At 43.6% G+C, this 17327-nt stretch overlaps 1 protein-coding gene across 1 annotated transcript in view; it reads right to left on the reverse strand.

Moving 5' to 3' along the window:
• Positions 1 to 297: 297 nt before the first annotated feature.
• Positions 298 to 17327, reverse strand: part of LOC122562432 (glutathione hydrolase 1 proenzyme-like) — a 71112-nt gene continuing 54082 nt past the window's right edge. The window contains exons 7-9 of the mRNA XM_043715289.1: positions 16178 to 16290; positions 13728 to 13841; positions 298 to 450 (exon numbers count right to left, since the gene is read on the reverse strand). Of these exons, the coding sequence (XP_043571224.1) occupies positions 298 to 450; positions 13728 to 13841; positions 16178 to 16290 (380 nt within the window). The remainder of the gene's footprint in view (positions 451 to 13727; positions 13842 to 16177; positions 16291 to 17327) is intronic.

A 17327-nucleotide genomic window follows, 5' to 3' on the forward strand; every position in this document is an offset into this window, starting at 1 on the left:
AGCAACTTAATGCTTCGATCTGATGAAATAAGATTAATAACTGACAAAACCTTGCCTTGAACTCAAGGCAATGTCTTTGTAACACTGTTGGGGCCTGCTTTATGAAGATAGATTTTTTGCAGAGTAAAAATATAGCAAATATCAAATGTACATTGGATGAGCTTGATTAAAAACCATTGTTTATTGATTGTATTCACTCAGTATCTTTCCTTTAGTTAATTATTCCTGAAATTTTATGACTTGCTGGAGCAAAATGAACTTTAACACAATTCTGCTGATCACAGCCCCACGGGCCCATCAGTAACCTGCAGGCCTGCCCTCTTTACGGTAGTCTGATTCAACAAACCACTTTCCTTTGTCTCTGACGATGGCCTGGACTATACCACCTGAAAGAAGGTTGGTTACCATCTTCAATGTGTGCTGTCTCTCTTGCAAGCCTTCTTGTATAGCCTACAAAACCAACAAAGGTCAGGAAGTATGAATTCATTATCAAAGGTTTGACTTAGTAATAAAAAAAACGTATTGCAGATTTTTTCTGATATTGGAATGGTATAGATGAGGAGTGGATATAATGAATGAAATTTGGTGCCAGTGAGTGTTCGGAACTCATAGGAACAAGGAACTTTAACCAGCTCTTCAATGAAGTCATGGCTAATCTGTACAACAACAGAGTTTGTATGTTTTTAATCCAGAACCCTTGATATTTTACCAAATAAAAATCGATCAATGTTAGTTTTAAAAGCGCCAATTATTCCCTAGCATCCAAAGTTTTTTTTAGAGAAGAGAGTTCAGTGGACCAACCTTAAAGTTTTCATGGTTGTGTCAGTTTTCAAGTTTCATGGAAACTCACTTTCCACAGAACCTAGAAAGATTTCTTCTCATATCTTCCAAATTAATTGCCTTCCCTTCCCCTACAATGCCCTTCACATTTGATTCTCGCCCTATACGACTACACATGCTCATCTACGCAGACATTATAGAATCCTAGAATCCCTACAATGAGGAAATAGGTCCTTTGGCCCAACAAGTCCACTTGGACCCTCTGAAAATTACCTGACCCAAACTCATTCCCCTACCCTATATTTCCAATAACTAATGCACCTAACCTACACATTCATGTACACTGTGGGCAAATTAGCGTGGCCAATTCACCTAACCTGCACATCTTTGGACTGTGGGAGGAAACCCATGCAGACATGGAGAGAATGTGCAAACTCCACACAGACTGTTGCCCGAGGCTGGAATCAAACCCAGGTCCCTGGTACTGTGAGGCAGCAGTGCTAACCACTGAGCCACCAAGCTGCCCCAATTATCAAGGCTTTTGATAATGGCAGACTGGTCAAGAGAGTAAGAGCCAGTGGGATCCAAGGCAAAGTGGCACATTGGATGCAAAATCGTCTGAAGAAACATAAAGCAGAGAATGATAACAGTGGGGTGTTTCTGTGACTGGAAATCTGCTTCCAGTGGGGTTTCACAGGAATCATTGCTGCAGCTCTTGCTGTTTGTGGTATAAATTATGACTGGACTGAAATGAAAGATTATGATCTAGAAATTTGCGTATAACAAAAATTGGTTCAGTGGTAAATGTTCAAAAGGACAGCTGTTAACTGCAGGAGGTTAGCAATGGACTGGATAAGTGGGCGGAGCAATGGCAAATGGAATTCAACCTGAAGAACTGTGAGGTCATGCACTTGGAGAGAGCTAAAAGGCAAGAGGTTATTAATGTTAGAACAATGGAAAGTACTGGAGATCAGAGGGACCTTGGTGTGCATGTTAGATGAATTGTCCATGCCAAACTGCCCTATAGAAACCAGGGATATGTAGGCCGGTGGGTTAGCCATAGTAAAATGTGGTGTGATGGGGATAGGATGGGGGGGGTGGGTCTGGGTCTGGGTAGGGTGTGCCTTGGGGGTTGCTGCAGCCTAATGGGGTGAAAGGTCTCTCTCCCCCGCACCGCACACTGCCCTTGAAGCGGCTGCGGGGGGGATGAGACTGTCACACACCTCCTTCTGGAATGTGCCTACGCAGAGGAAGTCTGGAGAGGAATGCAGTGGTGTTTGTCGAGGTTCGTCCCAAGCAGTGCCATGACACAGGACTCCATGCTCTACGGTCTGTTCCCCAGGACGCACACCAAGACGAACATCAAGTGTGCTTGGAGGATCATCAACTCGGTAAGGACGCTCTCTGGGCAGTCCGAAACCTGTTGATCTTCCAGCTGAAGGAGTTGACCCCGACTGAGTGCTGCAGACTGGCACATTCCAAGGTCCAGGACTACGTGTTGAGGGACGTGCTGAAGCTTGGGGCAGCTGCCGCCAAGGCGCAGTGGGGAAAGACCACCGTGTAACATCTGCCTGCCTAAAGAAGAACAGGGGGCCCGCACAGTCATTTGGGCTCCGCTGACACCTCAGCTCAAAATGTAATCGTACAGACCTGTATATATCTGAATGATTGCTCTGTCTCTGTATACCAAGAAATGGAATGTTTACGGATGTATGGCATGACCAATTGTACAGATCATCAAAATATTTTATGAATAAAGTATATTTTTGAAATAAAAAAAAGAAAGGTCTCTTTCTGCAGTGCTGGTGTTCCATGACTCTCAGTATCCAGATCCCTGAAGGTGGCAGGGTAGGTTGGTAAGTTAGTCAAGATAGCATATGGGATACTTGCCTTTATTAGTCAAGGCATTGAATACATGAGTGAGGAGGTTATGCTGGTATTATATAAAGTGCTTGTTAGGCCATAATTGGAATACTGTGTGCAGTTCTGGACAACATGTTATAAGAAAGTTGTGATTGCACTCGAGTAGGGGCAGAAGGAGATTTGCCAGGGTGCTGCCATGCTTTCATAGTGAAAGGTTTAAACTGAGGAAAGTTTGAATAGGTAGGATTTGTTTTTCTTGGAGCAGTGAAAGTTGAGGGGGGCACCTGGCAGAGGTGTATAAGATTATGAGGGGCATTGGTAGGGTGGATAGAAAGGTATTTTCTCCATTAGTAGAGAGGTTAATAAATGGAAAGCGTAGTTATAAGTGAAGAGGTAGAAGGTTATGAAGAGCTTTAAGGCTAACTTTCTTTATTAAGAACTGGTGGGAGTTTGGAACTCATTATCTGGTGGCTGAATCAGAAACTCTTGTAACATTTATGCAACATTATTAATCACTTGCATTGTACTAGTCTCCTGGGCTGTAGGCCAAAAGCCTGAACATGAGAATATTGATGTCAGATCTTTGTTGACTGACGCGGATCAATGGGCCACAATCAGCTATGGTCTTATAGAATGGTGCAGCAGGCTTCAGGGAGGAACTGGAGAAGTTAAATTGGGGTGGCTGTTTGAGAGTAAATCCACATGTGACATACGGAAGTCCATTAAAGGCCAGTTGATTAGAATTCAGGACCAGAATGTTCCAATGAGGTTGAAAGATAAGGATGACAAGATTCAGGAGCCAGGGATGAAAAGAGATACTGAAAAGTTAATCAGAAAGAAAAAGGAAGCATATATAAGGTTTAGGAAACTGATATCAGACAGGGTCTTTGAGAATATAAAGGGAGCAGGAAAGAACTTAAACAAGAAAATACAAGAGCTAAAGGGGGAAATCCAATGTCCTTGGCAAGTAGGATTAAGTTGAATACCAAATCATTTTATATACGAGGGTAGGTCGGGAAAGGGTAGGTCCACTCAAGGACAAAGGAAGAAATTTATGCACAGAACCAGAGGAAGTGGGTGAGGTCCTGAATTTTTAGTTTGCCTTGGTATTCACAAAGGAGAAGGACATGAATAACGATAAGATTAGGGAGGGGCATGTTGACATTCTGGGGCATGTCAACATTAAGAAGGAGATGTTGAGTTTTCTTGAAAAACATTAAGATAGATACATCCCCAGGGCCTGATGGGATCTATCCCAAGATACTGAAGGAGGCAAAGGTGGAGATTGCTAGGGTCTTAGCAGTGGTCTTTGTATCCTCTTTAGGCACAGGCCGGGACCTAGAAGAGTGATAAATAGCCAATGTTGTTCTTTTTTTTAAGAAAGGCAGCTGGGATCATCCAAGAAATTATAGGCTGGCGAGCCTCAGGTCACTAGTGGGGAAATTATTGGAGAAAATTCTTAAGGAAAGAACTTACTCGCATTTGGAGAAAAATTGACTTATTAGTGATAGACAGCATGGCTTTATAGGGGTAAGGTCTTGTCTCACAAATAGAGTGAGGTTTTTGAGAAATAATGAAGATGATTGGTGAAGGTAGCACAACGGATTTTGTCTACATGGACTTTACTAAAGCATTTGACAGAGTCCCACATGACAGGTTGGTCCAGAATATCAAGTCACATAGGATCCATGGTGAGTTGGAACGGTGGATAAAATTGGCTTAATCACAGAAGACAGAGGTAAGTTGTAGAGAGGTATTTTCTGACTGGAGATCTTTGACCAGCAAGGATCAGTACTGGGACCTCTGTTATTTGTAATTTCTATGTATAAATTATTTGGATAAAACATAGTAAATTTGCAGATGACATGAAAATTGGTGGAATTGCAAATAGTGAAGAAGGTGACCAAAGGATACAGCTAGCTATAGATTAGTTGGAAAGTTGGGCACAGAAGTGGCAGATGAAATTTAATTTGGACAAGAGTGACGTAATGCACCTTTGGAGGTTAAATGAAAGAAGAAAGTATACAGTCAATGGTAGGAACATTAGAGAGAACATAGAGCACGAGCCCATGGCTCCCTGATAGTAGACCCACAGTGGATTAGGTGGTAAGGAAAGTGTACAACATACTTGTTTTTATTGGTTGGGGCATTAAGTATAAAAGTTGGCAAATCATGTGTAATGTGTAAGACTTCAGTTATACTACATTTGGAGTATTTGCTGCAATTCTGGTCACCCCACTATCAGAAGGATGTGAAGGCTTTGGAGAGGATGCAAAAGAGGTTTACCAGGGTATTGCATTAGATTGAAGTGTATTAGCAATAAGAGGTTGAATAAACTTGAATTGTTTTCACTGGAGCATCAGAGGCTGAAGGATGACCTAATAGAAATATTTAAAATTATGAGAGGCATGGATAGAGTGGACAGTCCAAGTCTTTTTTTCCAGGGTAGAAATGTCCAATACTAGGAGACATAGATTTAAGGTGAGAGGAGGAAAGTTTAAAGGAGATGTGTGAGGAAAGTTTTTCACACAGAAGGTGATAGAAGCAGATACAATAGCAACACAAATAAAAATAGATCTAGAAGGTTAGAACAGGTAAATGCCTGACTGGTGAGAAGATGCAAGACAGAGGGGTTTTTTTATGCCTGGAACAATGAAACAAATTCCAGGGGAGATGGACCCTATTCAGGCTGGGGGAGGGGTTACCCCAAAACTTGAACAGGCGGGCAGTTGAGGGATATAGACCATGTGCAGACAGATGAGATTAGTTTAGATCGGCATCATGGTTGGCACAGACATGTGGGCCAAACGGCCTGTTCTTGTGCTGTGCTGTTCCATGTTCTATATTCTAAACATCTTTCTCCTGCTCCAATTTCTTGTAATCTATCAGTCTCTTCTCATAGTTTCTGATGGCTTCCCTTATTTGGTCAGAATCTGACACCTGTCATAAGCATACTTTTGTATCATCTACCTCTTTATCATCAAGAGAGTTTTTCATTTTCTCCCCACCTCCCAACTCCCACTCCCATCCCTGCAACCCTTCGTTCTGTTCTTAGGAATATACCTTAACGGCATCGGAACTGTCTCTTTAAAGGTACAGTTCAGTTCAGGTAGAATTTTATCTGCCAGTTTTGGGATTCCAGTTTACCTTGGCCAGATTCATTCTTACTGAGTTGAAGTTGAATTTGCTCCAATTAAGTCTACTTACCCTGTTCTTTCCCAAAACCAGCCTAAATTTTGTGATATGAAAATTATTCTCCACATGATGCCCTACTGATAATTGCATCGCCTGGTCCAACATGTTCCCAAGAATCATCTTTAAGAATGCCTCCTGCCCCTGGCCTTGAAACATACTCATCCTGAAAATCTCTTGCACAAACTCTCAGAGGCTCTTGCCCTCTCTGTCCTTTTCATTCCTACAATCCCTCACTAAAGTCCCCAATAAAGCTACCATAGAATTCTTGCACTTGTCTGTATTGTTCTTGCAAATTTGTTCCTGCACATATTTCCATCTAGTTGATGGCCTTACAAAGTACAGCAAACAATGCAATTGTATCTCCTCTCTCTCTAGCACTGCTGTGTTTTTCTTAAACAACACTGCCACCTACTTTACTTCCTAATCTTTCCAAAATACCTTGAGGCAACCCTCAATAATTAATATACAGTCTTGCCCTTCTTTGTGACAGGTATCCATTATTGCCACAAACTGTACTTTTATGTGGATATTTGTGTCTGCCAGTCGCAACCTTACTTACCGTATACATGCACAGTAACCCAAGTTGAAGCAAGCTAATATCTTAATATTTCCCATTCTAGTGCTATCTGTTTCTCTATTTCTCTGTTCCACTTTGTGTGCCTCTCATACCCATCCTGGTTCCCAGTCCCACACCTGTCAAATTAGTTTAATCCCTCCCCAATAGCATTGGCAAATCGTGCTGCAAGAAAGTTAATCCTTAGGCTGTTTTGAGGCAACTCCTCCAGCCTGAATGGGGTCCATCACCCCCTGAATTTGTTTCATAGTCCCTGGTGTAAAAAAGCCTTATGTCAGGCATCTTCTCACCAGTCAGGCATTCACTTGTTCCAACCTTCTAATTCTAACTTTATTTGAATGTAATAATAGAAAGTTTTTTTTAATGCATTGATTCACGGGATTAGTCACTGGGGACTCCATAGTTAGGGGGACAGATAGGAGGTTCTGTGGGAACAAGAGAGACTCACGGTTGGTGTGCTGCCTCCCAGGTGCCAGGGTTCATGATGTCTCTGATCGTGTTTTGGGGATCCTTAAGGGGATGGGGTAGCAGATCCAAGTCGTGGTCCACATAGGCACTAACGACATAGTAGGAAAAGGGATAGGGGTTTAAGGGAGAAATTCAGGGTGTTGGGTAGAAGCTTAGAGCTAGAACAAACACAGTTGTTATCTCTGGTTTGTTATCTGTGATGTGTGCTAGCAAGACGAGGAATAGGGAGAGAGAGGAGTTGAACACATGGCTGCAGGAATGGTGCAGGAGGGAGGGTTTTGGATTCCTGGATAATTGGGGCTCTTTCTGAGGTAGGTGGGACCTCTACAAACAGGATGGTCTACACCTGAACCAGAGGTGTACCAATATTCTAGTGGGGGGTAAATTTGCTAATGCTCTTCAGGAGGGTTTAAACTAATTCAGCAGGGGGAGATTGGAGCCTAAATTGTAGTTCCAGTATCCAGGAGGGTGAGAGTAGTGAGGTAACAATTAAGGTTTCAAGGTCACAAGAGGGCACTGGCAAGCAGGAAGTTGGTTTGAAGTGTGTACCAGGAGCATCCAGAATAAGGTGGGTGAACTTGCAGCATGGGTTGGTATCTGGGACTTTGATGTTGTGGCCATTTCAAAGACATGGATAGAGTAGGGACAGGAATGGTTGTTGCGGATTCCAGTGTTTAAATGGTTCAGTAAGAACAGAGACGATGGTAAAAGAGGAGGAGGTGTGCATTGTTAATCAAATATAGTATTGTGGTGGCAGAAAGGATGTTTGGGCTGAGGTTAGAAACTGGAAAGGAGAGGTCACCCTGTTGGCAGTTTTCTATTGGCCTCCGAATACTTCTAGAGATGTAGAGGAAAGGATAGCAAAGATGATTCTAGATAGGAGTGAGAGTGACAGAGTAGTTGTTATGGGGAACTTCAACTTTCCAAATATTGACTGGGAATGCTCTAGTTCGAGTACTTTAGATGGGTCAGTTTTTGTGTGCAGGAGGGTTTCCTGACACAGTATGTAGACAAATAGAACATAGAACATAGAACATTACAGCACAGTACAGGCCCTTCGGCCCTCAATGTTGTGCTGGCCTTTTATCCTACTCTAAGATCAGACTAGCCTACATACCCTTCATTGTAGTAACTTCCAAGTGCGTATCCAAGAGTCGCTTAAATGTCCTGAATGTGTCTGACTTTACTGCCACTGCTGGCAGTGCATTCCATACACCCAACACTGTCTGAGTAAAGAACCGTCCTCTCTCTCCTGACATCTCTCCTAAACCTTCCTCCTATTACCTTAAAATTATGCCCCCTCACAATCGACATTTCCACCATGAGGAAAAGTCTCTGTCTAATCCAATTTATCTATGTCTCTCAACATTTTGTGCATCTCTATCAAGTCACCTCTCATCCTTCTTCACTCCAATGAGAAAAGCCCTAGCTCCCTCAACCTTTCTTCTTAAGACATTCTCTCCGGAGGGAATGTGTTGCTGGAAAAGCGCAGCAGGTCAGGCAACATCCAAGGAGCAGGAGAATCGACGTTTCGGGCATAAGCCCTTCTTCAGTATGGGCTTATGCCAACAAGGGGCAACAAGGGGCAAAGCTACATTGGATTTGGTACTGGGTAATGACCCCAGCCAGGTGGAAGATTTGGAGGTAGGCGAGAACTTTGGTGATAGTGACCACAATTTGGTTATGTTTACTTTAGCGATAGAAAGGGATAGGTATATACTGCAGGACAAGAGTTATAGCTGGGGGAAAGGCAATTATGATGTAATCCGGCAAGATTTAGGATGCATAGGATGGGGAAGGAAACTGCAGGGGATGGGCACAACTGAAATGTGGAGCTTATTCAGGGAACAGCTACTGCGTGTCCTTGATAAGTATGTACCTGTCAGGCAGGCAGGAAGTGGTCGAGTGAGGGAGCCGTGGTTTACTAAAGAAGTTGAAGCTCTTGTCAAGAGGAAGAAGGAGGCTTATGTTAAGATGAGGTGTGAAGGCTCAATTAGGGCACTTGTGAGTTACAAGTTAGCCAGGAAAGACCTAAAGAGAGAGCCAAAAATGGGGGTTTGAGGGGGGGCATGAGATGTCACTGGCAGATAGGATCAAGAAAAACTCTAACCCTTTCTATAGGTACATCAGGAATAAAAGAATAGAGTCATAGAGTCATAGAGATGTACAGCATGGAAACAGACCCTTCGGTCCAACCCGTCCATGCCGACCAGATATCCCCCCAACCCAATCTAGTCCCACCTGCCAGCACCTGGCCTATATCCCTCCGAACTCTTCCTATTCATATACCCATCCAAATGCCTCTTAAATGTTGCAATTGTACCAGCCTCCACCACTTCCTCTGGCAGCTCATTCCATACACGTACCACCCTCTGTGTGAACTGAACCCTTTTAAGTTTCACAACATCTTTCCGATAGGGAGAGAATAGGGCCCCTTAAAGATCAGCAAGGCAGCCTTTGTCTGGAGCCACAGAAAATGGAGGAGATACTAAATGAGTATTTTGCATCAGTATTTATTGTGGAAAAGGATATGGAAGATATAGACTGTAGGGAAATAGATGGTGACATCTTGCAAAATGCCCAGATTACAGAAGAGGAAGTGCTAGATGTCTTGAGACGGTTAAAGGTGGATAAATCCCCAGGACCTGATCAGGTGTCCCGAGAACTCTGTGGGAAGCTAGATAAGTGAATGACTAGAGTAAGATTATGGCCAATCAAGGACAATAGTGGGAAGTTATGCATGGAGTCCAAGGAGATAGGGGAAAGCACTAAATGAATATTTTTCATCAGTATTCACACTAGAAAGAGACAATTTGTTGAGGAGAATGCTGAGAGTCAGGCTACTAGACTAGATGGGATTGAGGTTCACAAGGAGGTGTTAGCAATTCTGGTAAGTGTGAAAATAGATAAGTCCCCACGCCGGATGGGATTTATCCTAGGATTCTCTGGGAAGCCAGGGAGGTGATTGCCGAGCCTTTGGCTTTGATCTTTATGTTGTCATTGTCCACAGGAATAGTGCCAGAAGACTGGGGGATAGCAAATGTTGTCCCCATGTTCAAGAAAGGGAGTAGAGACAACCCTGGTAATTATAGACCAGTGAGCCTTACTTCGGTTGTGGGCAAAGTGCGTAAAAGGTTAAAAGAGATAGGATTTATAATTATCTCAAAAGGAATAAGTTGATTCGGGATAGTCAACAGGTTTTGTGAAGGGTAGGTCATGCCTCACAAACCTTATTGAGTTTTTTTAAAAGGTGACCAAACAGGTGGATGAGGGTAAAGTGGTTGATGTGTTGTATATTAATTTCAGTAAGGTGTTTGATGAGGTTCCCCAAGGTAGGCTATTGCACAAAATACGGAGGCATGGGATTGAGGGTGATTTAGTGACTTGGCTCGGACATTGGCTAGCTGAAAGACGAGAGAGGGTGGTGGTTGATGGGAAATGTTCATCCTCGAGTTCAATTACTAGTGGAGAACCGCAAGGATCTGTTGAGGCTCCTGCTGTTTGTCATTTTTATAAATGACCTAGAGGAGGGTGTAGAAGGGTGGGTTAGTAAATTTGCAGATGACACTAAGGTCAGTGGAGTTATGGATAGTGCTGAAGGATGTTGCAGGTTACAGAGGGACATAGATAAGCTGCAGAACTGGGCTGAGAGGTGGCAAATGGAGTTTAATGTGTAAAGGTGTGAGGTGATACACTTTGGAAGGAGCAATAGGAATGCAGAGTACTGGACTAATGGTAAGATTCTTGGTAGTGTGGATGAGCAGAGAGATCTCGGTGTCCAGGTACATAGGTCCCTGAAAGTTGCCACCCTAGTTGATTAGGGTTGTTAAGAAGGCATACGGTGTGTTAGCTTTTATTGGTGGAGGGATTGAGGTTTGGAGCCATGAGGTCATGCTGCAGCTGTATAAAACTCTGGTGCAGACCCACTTGGAGTATTGCTTGCAGTTCTCGTCACCACATTATAGGAAGGATGTGAAAGGTTTGGAAAAGGTTCAGAGGAGATCTGCTAGAATGTTGCCTGCTATGGAGGGAAGGACTTATGACAAAAGGCTGAGGGACTTGAGGCTGTTTTCTTGAGAGAAGAAAGTTGAGAGGTGACTTTCGTGAACAAGATTGGTTTTCTGGCAATGGATTCATGGCCATCATTAGACTCTTAACTCCAGACTTTAATTTTCTTTTTTATTGAATTCAATTCCACCATCTGCCATGGCGAGAGTTGAACCTGGGTCCCCAGAACAGTATCTGGGTTTCTGGATTAACTATCCAGTGATGATTCCACTAAGCCGTCACCTCCCCTAAATATAAACCAAAGACGATCACTTTTGAGGAACTGCCTGAGAGCTTCCCAAGTTCTGACTGCAGGACCATATCCATCTTTCTTCCTATGTCATTGGTACCAGTGTGGACCACAATAAGTGGCTGCTCACCTTTCCCCCTCAGGATGTTCGGAATCTGCAAATTGATAACCTTGACCTTGGCGTCATTAAGAAGGAAACATACTATATTATATTTCTGCCTGAAGCATAAAAATGCTTGATTGTTTCCCTCCTCTCACTTCTATTTGCACACTGGTGTTGGAGGGAGTGAATATTTTAGGTGGTGGTTGGTGTACCCATCCAGAAGAGGACACAGTGGCTCAGTGGCTACCACTGCTGCCTCACAGCTCCAGGGACCCGGGTTCGATTCCAGCTTCAGACAACTGTCTGTGTGGAGTTTGTACATTCTCCCTGTGCCTGTGTGGGTTTCCTCTGGGTGCTCCATTTTCCTCCCACAATCTAAAGATGTGCAGGTTAGATGAATTGGCCATGCTAAAGTGCCTTTAATGTTCAGGGATGTGCAGATTAGGTGCATTAGTCATGGGTAAATGTGGAGTAATAGGGTCAGGGAATGGGTCTGGGTGGGTTACTGTCCGGAGAGACAATGTGGATTTGTTAGGCCAAAGGGCCTGTTTCCACACTGTAGAGATTCTATGAAAGCTGCTTTGTCCTGGATGTGGCTGGACGTATATGGTTTCTCTAGTCTAGTTTCTGGTTAATGGTAACACCCAGGTATTCATGCTGTGTACTGAGCATTTCACATTCACAATTAGTCCTAATCCTTGAGGGACTATAGGCATCTCACTGTTTACTGTGTCACAATCACCCTCCATTCAGGGTCTGATATTGTCCATCCATTTAACCACAACTATCCAGGGAAATTCCAATAAAACCCTGGCAGCAATGTCCACATTTTATGAAAAAGTAAGAAAACATTTGACTGGAATATTGAGCAAATATTTAGAGATGCAAATGATAGTGATGAACAAAGGTTATTTTAGTTGTAGTTTGTTGAAGGGGTGTATGTAGGTAAATACAGTAAAATCTTTAGAACGATTTTCCATTTATTACAACATACAAGAGTAAAAGAAGTATAATACCCTTTTGTTCTATGATGTGGAGGTGCCAGTATTGAACTGAGGTGGACAAAGTTAAAAATCACACAACACCAGGTTATAGTCCAACCACTTCAGTGCAGTACCCTGAAAGCTAGTGCTTCCAAATAAACCTGGTGGACTATAACCTGGTGTTGTGTAATTATTAACTTTTGTTCTAGGCACTGTTACATCATAATCGAAGATTTGTGTGCTTTTGGACAACATAGAATAGAAGGTACCTTTATGCCAAAGAGAACATTCAGCCTCGATTCTCCAGGATTACACCAGGATTTAGGGAATAATAATTCTGAGAGGGATTTGGATTCTGGGATAATTTGGGAAGGCTGAGAAGTGATTTAACAGAGATTTTATTGCTTTGGAAAGCTTAATTTAGTTGTTGTGGTTCTGTTCGCCGAGCTGGAAGTTTTTGTTGCAAACGTTTCGTCCCCTGGGGCGACATCATCAGTGCTTGGGAGTCTCCTGCGAAGCGCTTCTTTGATGTTTCCTCCGGTGTTTAGAGTGGCCTGTCCCTGCCGCTTCCGGTTGTCAGTTTCAGCTGTCCGCTGTAGTGGTTGGTATATTGGGTCCAGGTCGGACCATTCATCCACAAACTCCATCAACAAACACATCGACCTGGACCCAATAATCATCCACAAACTCCATCAACAAACACGTTTCAGCTGTCCACTGTAGTGGTTGGTATATTGGGTCCAGGTCAGACCATTCATCCACAAACTCCATCAACAAACACATCGACCTGGACCCAATAAACCAAGCTTAATTTAATTTAACAGATTGTGAAGAGGGTAAAGAAAAAGGTTCATATGATTTGTCCAAAGAGCATTCTATCTTTGAAAGGAAAATTGGATAAATCACCAAATTGTTATGGTACAGGAGAATGCCATTCAACCCATCACATCTGCATCAACACTCCAAGCACTTCATCTTAGTTCCATTAATTAATTAATTCTGCACCCTAACTACTTGCTGTGTGAAAAAGATTTCCTCACCTCACGTTTGCAGCTTTTGCAAAACACTTTAAATCTGTTCCCTCTTGGTCTTGCTCCTCCTACAGACCAAAAGAGTTTCTCCCTGTCCAATCCATCAAGACCTCTCATGATTTTGAAAGCCTATATCAGATGATTTCCACTCCTCAAGGTAAACAGAAATATTTGAAAATATTTGATACAAAGAAAGACACAGGACTCATTTGGTGAGTGCAGGGAGTGCAGCTGACACACACACGTACATGAATGAATGGCTGAATGCATTTCAAGTTTGTATAATTCCATGATGACTGATACAAAGGAGATTCTTGCAGCCAGAGAGGTGGGGAGGTTGGTGGGAGGTAAATGGAAATCCATAACTTTCAAACCCTATGGCAATATTAACCAATACCTAGCCCGTACAGAAATGCACAAAATATACACAAACCTTCTCCATTTCTTTCTCAAATTCAGTCACATTGGGGTTTAGTTGATTGTGAACTCTGGGTTCAGTCACAGCGTCCTTAACAGTGTAATTAAACCACAACACATTCATTATCACCTACAAGTATAATAGGAACAAGTGACAAGTTAGACTTCCTCACAGTCTTCTAGTATTTAGAGTCAAAGAATCATACAGCATGGAAACATGCCCTTCAGCCCAACTCATCCATGCTGACCAGCTTTTCGAAAATGAACTAGCCCTATTTGCCTGTGTTTGGCCCATATCCCTCTGGACCCTTTCTATTCATGAACCTGTCCAAATGTATTTTAAATGTTGTAATTGTATCTGCCTCTACCACATCGACTTCACCCACAACTTCCATCCCGCCCTCACTTGGTCCATCTCGGACACCTCCCTCCCCTTTCTTAACCTCAAGATAGGCTCCAGACGGACATTTATGACAATCCTACAGACTCCCATAACTACCTGGACTACACCTCCTCCCACCCAGTATCCTGCCAGAACTCCATTCATTCTCCAAATTCCTTTGCCTCTGCCGCTTCTGCTCAGACAAGGAGACATTCCACTCCCAAGCATCCAGAAGTCCAGCTATTTCAAACAATATGCTTTTTCCCCAACAGTCATCCAAACAGCCCTCAGAGAACTACCTCTATTCCCTGTTCCACTGCTCTAAACACCTCCCAATACAATAAAGACAGAGTCCCCCTTGTCCTCACCTACCACCCAGCCAGTCTCCGCATCAAACGTATTATCCCTAAACACTACCGCCAACTCCAACCCCAACACCAAGACCATCTTCCCCTCCCCCACCCCTCTTTCCCTTCCACAAGAATGACTCCCTTCACCAATCCTTGGTTTGTGCTACTCTTTTCCCACCGATTCCCCCAAACCCCCAGGTACCTTCTCCTGCAACCGGAAAATATGTAAAACCTGCCAGGTACACCCTCTCACCTCCATTCAGGGCTCCAAACAGTCCTTCCAAGTGAGACATAAGTTCACCTGTCTCTCCTCCAACCTAGTTCACTGCATCCAGTGCTCCCGATGTGGTCTTCTCTACATCGGTGAGACCAAACGTAAACTCAGGGCACGTCTCGCCGAGCATCTCAGCCGGGCCTGCAGGGCTGACCTGACCTCCCAATTACTGCCCATTTTAGTTCCCTTTCCCACTCCCTTTCCGACATGATCATCCTCGGCTTCCTCCACTGCCACAGCAAATCAGATCGCAAATTGGAGGAACAACACCTCATCTTCTGCCTGGGCAGCCTACAGGCCTAGACGACTCAACGTTGAGTTCTACAATTTCAAATAACCTCCATTACCATACCCCCAACTCACTTCCCAGCCCCTCCCCCTCCTTTCCATTCTACCTACCAACCCTACCTTCCAGCTACCAACTGGAGTCATTCCTCCCATCCACCAACCAGAACATACCCTCTACCTGCGTTCAGCTATCACTACTTCACCACCTGCCACCCCATTTCCCCCCCCCCCCCCCTTCACCAGCTCCCCCCACACCTGCCTCCAGTCCTGAAGAAGGGCTACACCCAAAGCATTGACTTCTCCACCTCCTGATGCAGCCTGGCTTGCTGTGTTCTTCCAGCCTCGTGCTTGTCTATCTTGGATTCCAGCATTTGCAGTTATTTTGTCTCTATCACTTCCTCTGGCAGCGCGTTCCACATATGCATCACCCTCTGTGTTCACAAGTTGCCCCTCAGGGCCCTTTTATGTCTTCACCCTCCCACCTTAAACCTATGCCCGTTGGTTTTAGATTCTCCTACTCTCAGGAAAAGACCTTGGCTCTTCACCTTATCTATGCTCCTCATGATTTTATAAATCTCCATAACATCACCCCTCAGTCTCCTACACACCAGGGAAAAAGATCCCAGTCCATCTAGCCTCTCGCTGGGGTAACATCGTTGCTCAGTGGTTAGCTGCCCACAGTGCCAAGGACCGGAGCTCACTTCCAGTATTGGAATTTGCACATTCTCCCCGTGTTGGCATGGGTTTCTTCCAGGTGCTCAGTTTCCTCCCATAGTTCAAAGATGTGCAGGTTAACTGGACTGGCCAGGCTGAATTGCCTATAGTGTCCAGCGATATGCAGGCTTGGTGGGTTAGCCATGGGAAATGCAGGATTACAGGGATAGCTTATGGGGCTGGGTCAGGGTGGGATGCTTTTCGGAGGGTCGGCATGGATCCAATGGGGCTGAATGGCCTGCTTCCATATTGTACGGATTCCATAACTCAGACCTTCCAGTCTCAGTAACATCCTTGTTTTTCCTCTTGACACTCTTTCTCGCTTAATAACATCCTTCATAGAGCAGGGTGAGCAGAATTGCATGCACTACACAAAATGGAGCCCCAGCAATATTTTGTACAGCTGTAACATGTTCCCATGCCTTCTGTTCTGATCCTCATATTCCATTAGTACGTACTTGAGCAGTTGCAGTAATGATTCTCGGTCCTCCTGAGGCTCCCACCACCATCTTTACGGATTTGTTTTGATCAAGGAGAATGACAGGGCACATAGATGAAAGGGGTATTTTATCTATTGAGAAAAGAATATTTTTAAAAGCCTGATGGTCAGTTACGGTATAGGAATATGTTTAATAAATATAATTTGAATACCGAGGCATTGTTAAGTGAATCCCATTTTAATTATTATGTGGGGACTCTTTAAAAAGAAAATCATTAATTGGATATTTGTATCACAGCAAGGCTAACATTTAGGCCCATCCTTAATTGCCATTAAAAAGGTTCTGATGTATTAAATTCTTAACAGCCTAGTCCATGCAATGTATGTTTCCACCGCTGCCACATTATGAAATCAGCTCATATCAAGGAAATGGGACAGTAAGAAGATAAATATTCCCTCCTCGACCTTCAAGACCTGTCTGCTGCCTTTGGCGTGGTTGACCACATCATTCCCCTCTAACATTGCACCGCTGTTTCCCAGCTGGTGGGAGACTGCTCTCACCTGCTAAGATTCTTATCTGTCTAATGGTAACCAACATGTTGCTTGCATTGCTCATCTCTCTTCCCTCTCTGTGTTACTCTGATGTATTCCAAGGATTTATATCTGACCCCTTTTCTATTTCCCAAATATGTACCTTGGTAAAACCATACAAAACAGACAAATACCTAAATTAGGAATAGGCCATTCAGCCCTTGGAACTTGCTCAACTATTCAATAAAATCAATCTGATTTGATGGTGCATATCCATATTCCTGTCCCTGATAACTGTTCACCCCCTTGCTGAACAAGAAAGGGCCAAACAGTCAAACTCAGTTGTCAACCCTCCTTCAAATCTAACCTGACAAAGTCATAAACATGAAATTATACCTTACAGACTATGTGCCAGACATGCCATCTCTGTGTATGTGCTGTTCCACTGGACATGAGAGGCAGTATATAAATATCAGTTGTTGTTGCATAGGTGTAGCTACAGTGTTGTTAGGTAGGGGCTTTGGTCTAGTCATGCTGAAAGAACACTGTAAGTAATCTAATCTAATCTAATCTAATCTAAAGTAATCTAATCTAAACACTAATATATTTCTGGGTCAGGATGGTGTAAAGCTTGAAGG

This window comes from Chiloscyllium plagiosum, chromosome 25, assembly GCF_004010195.1.
Source record: "Chiloscyllium plagiosum isolate BGI_BamShark_2017 chromosome 25, ASM401019v2, whole genome shotgun sequence".
NCBI classification, from domain to species: domain Eukaryota; kingdom Metazoa; phylum Chordata; class Chondrichthyes; order Orectolobiformes; family Hemiscylliidae; genus Chiloscyllium; species Chiloscyllium plagiosum.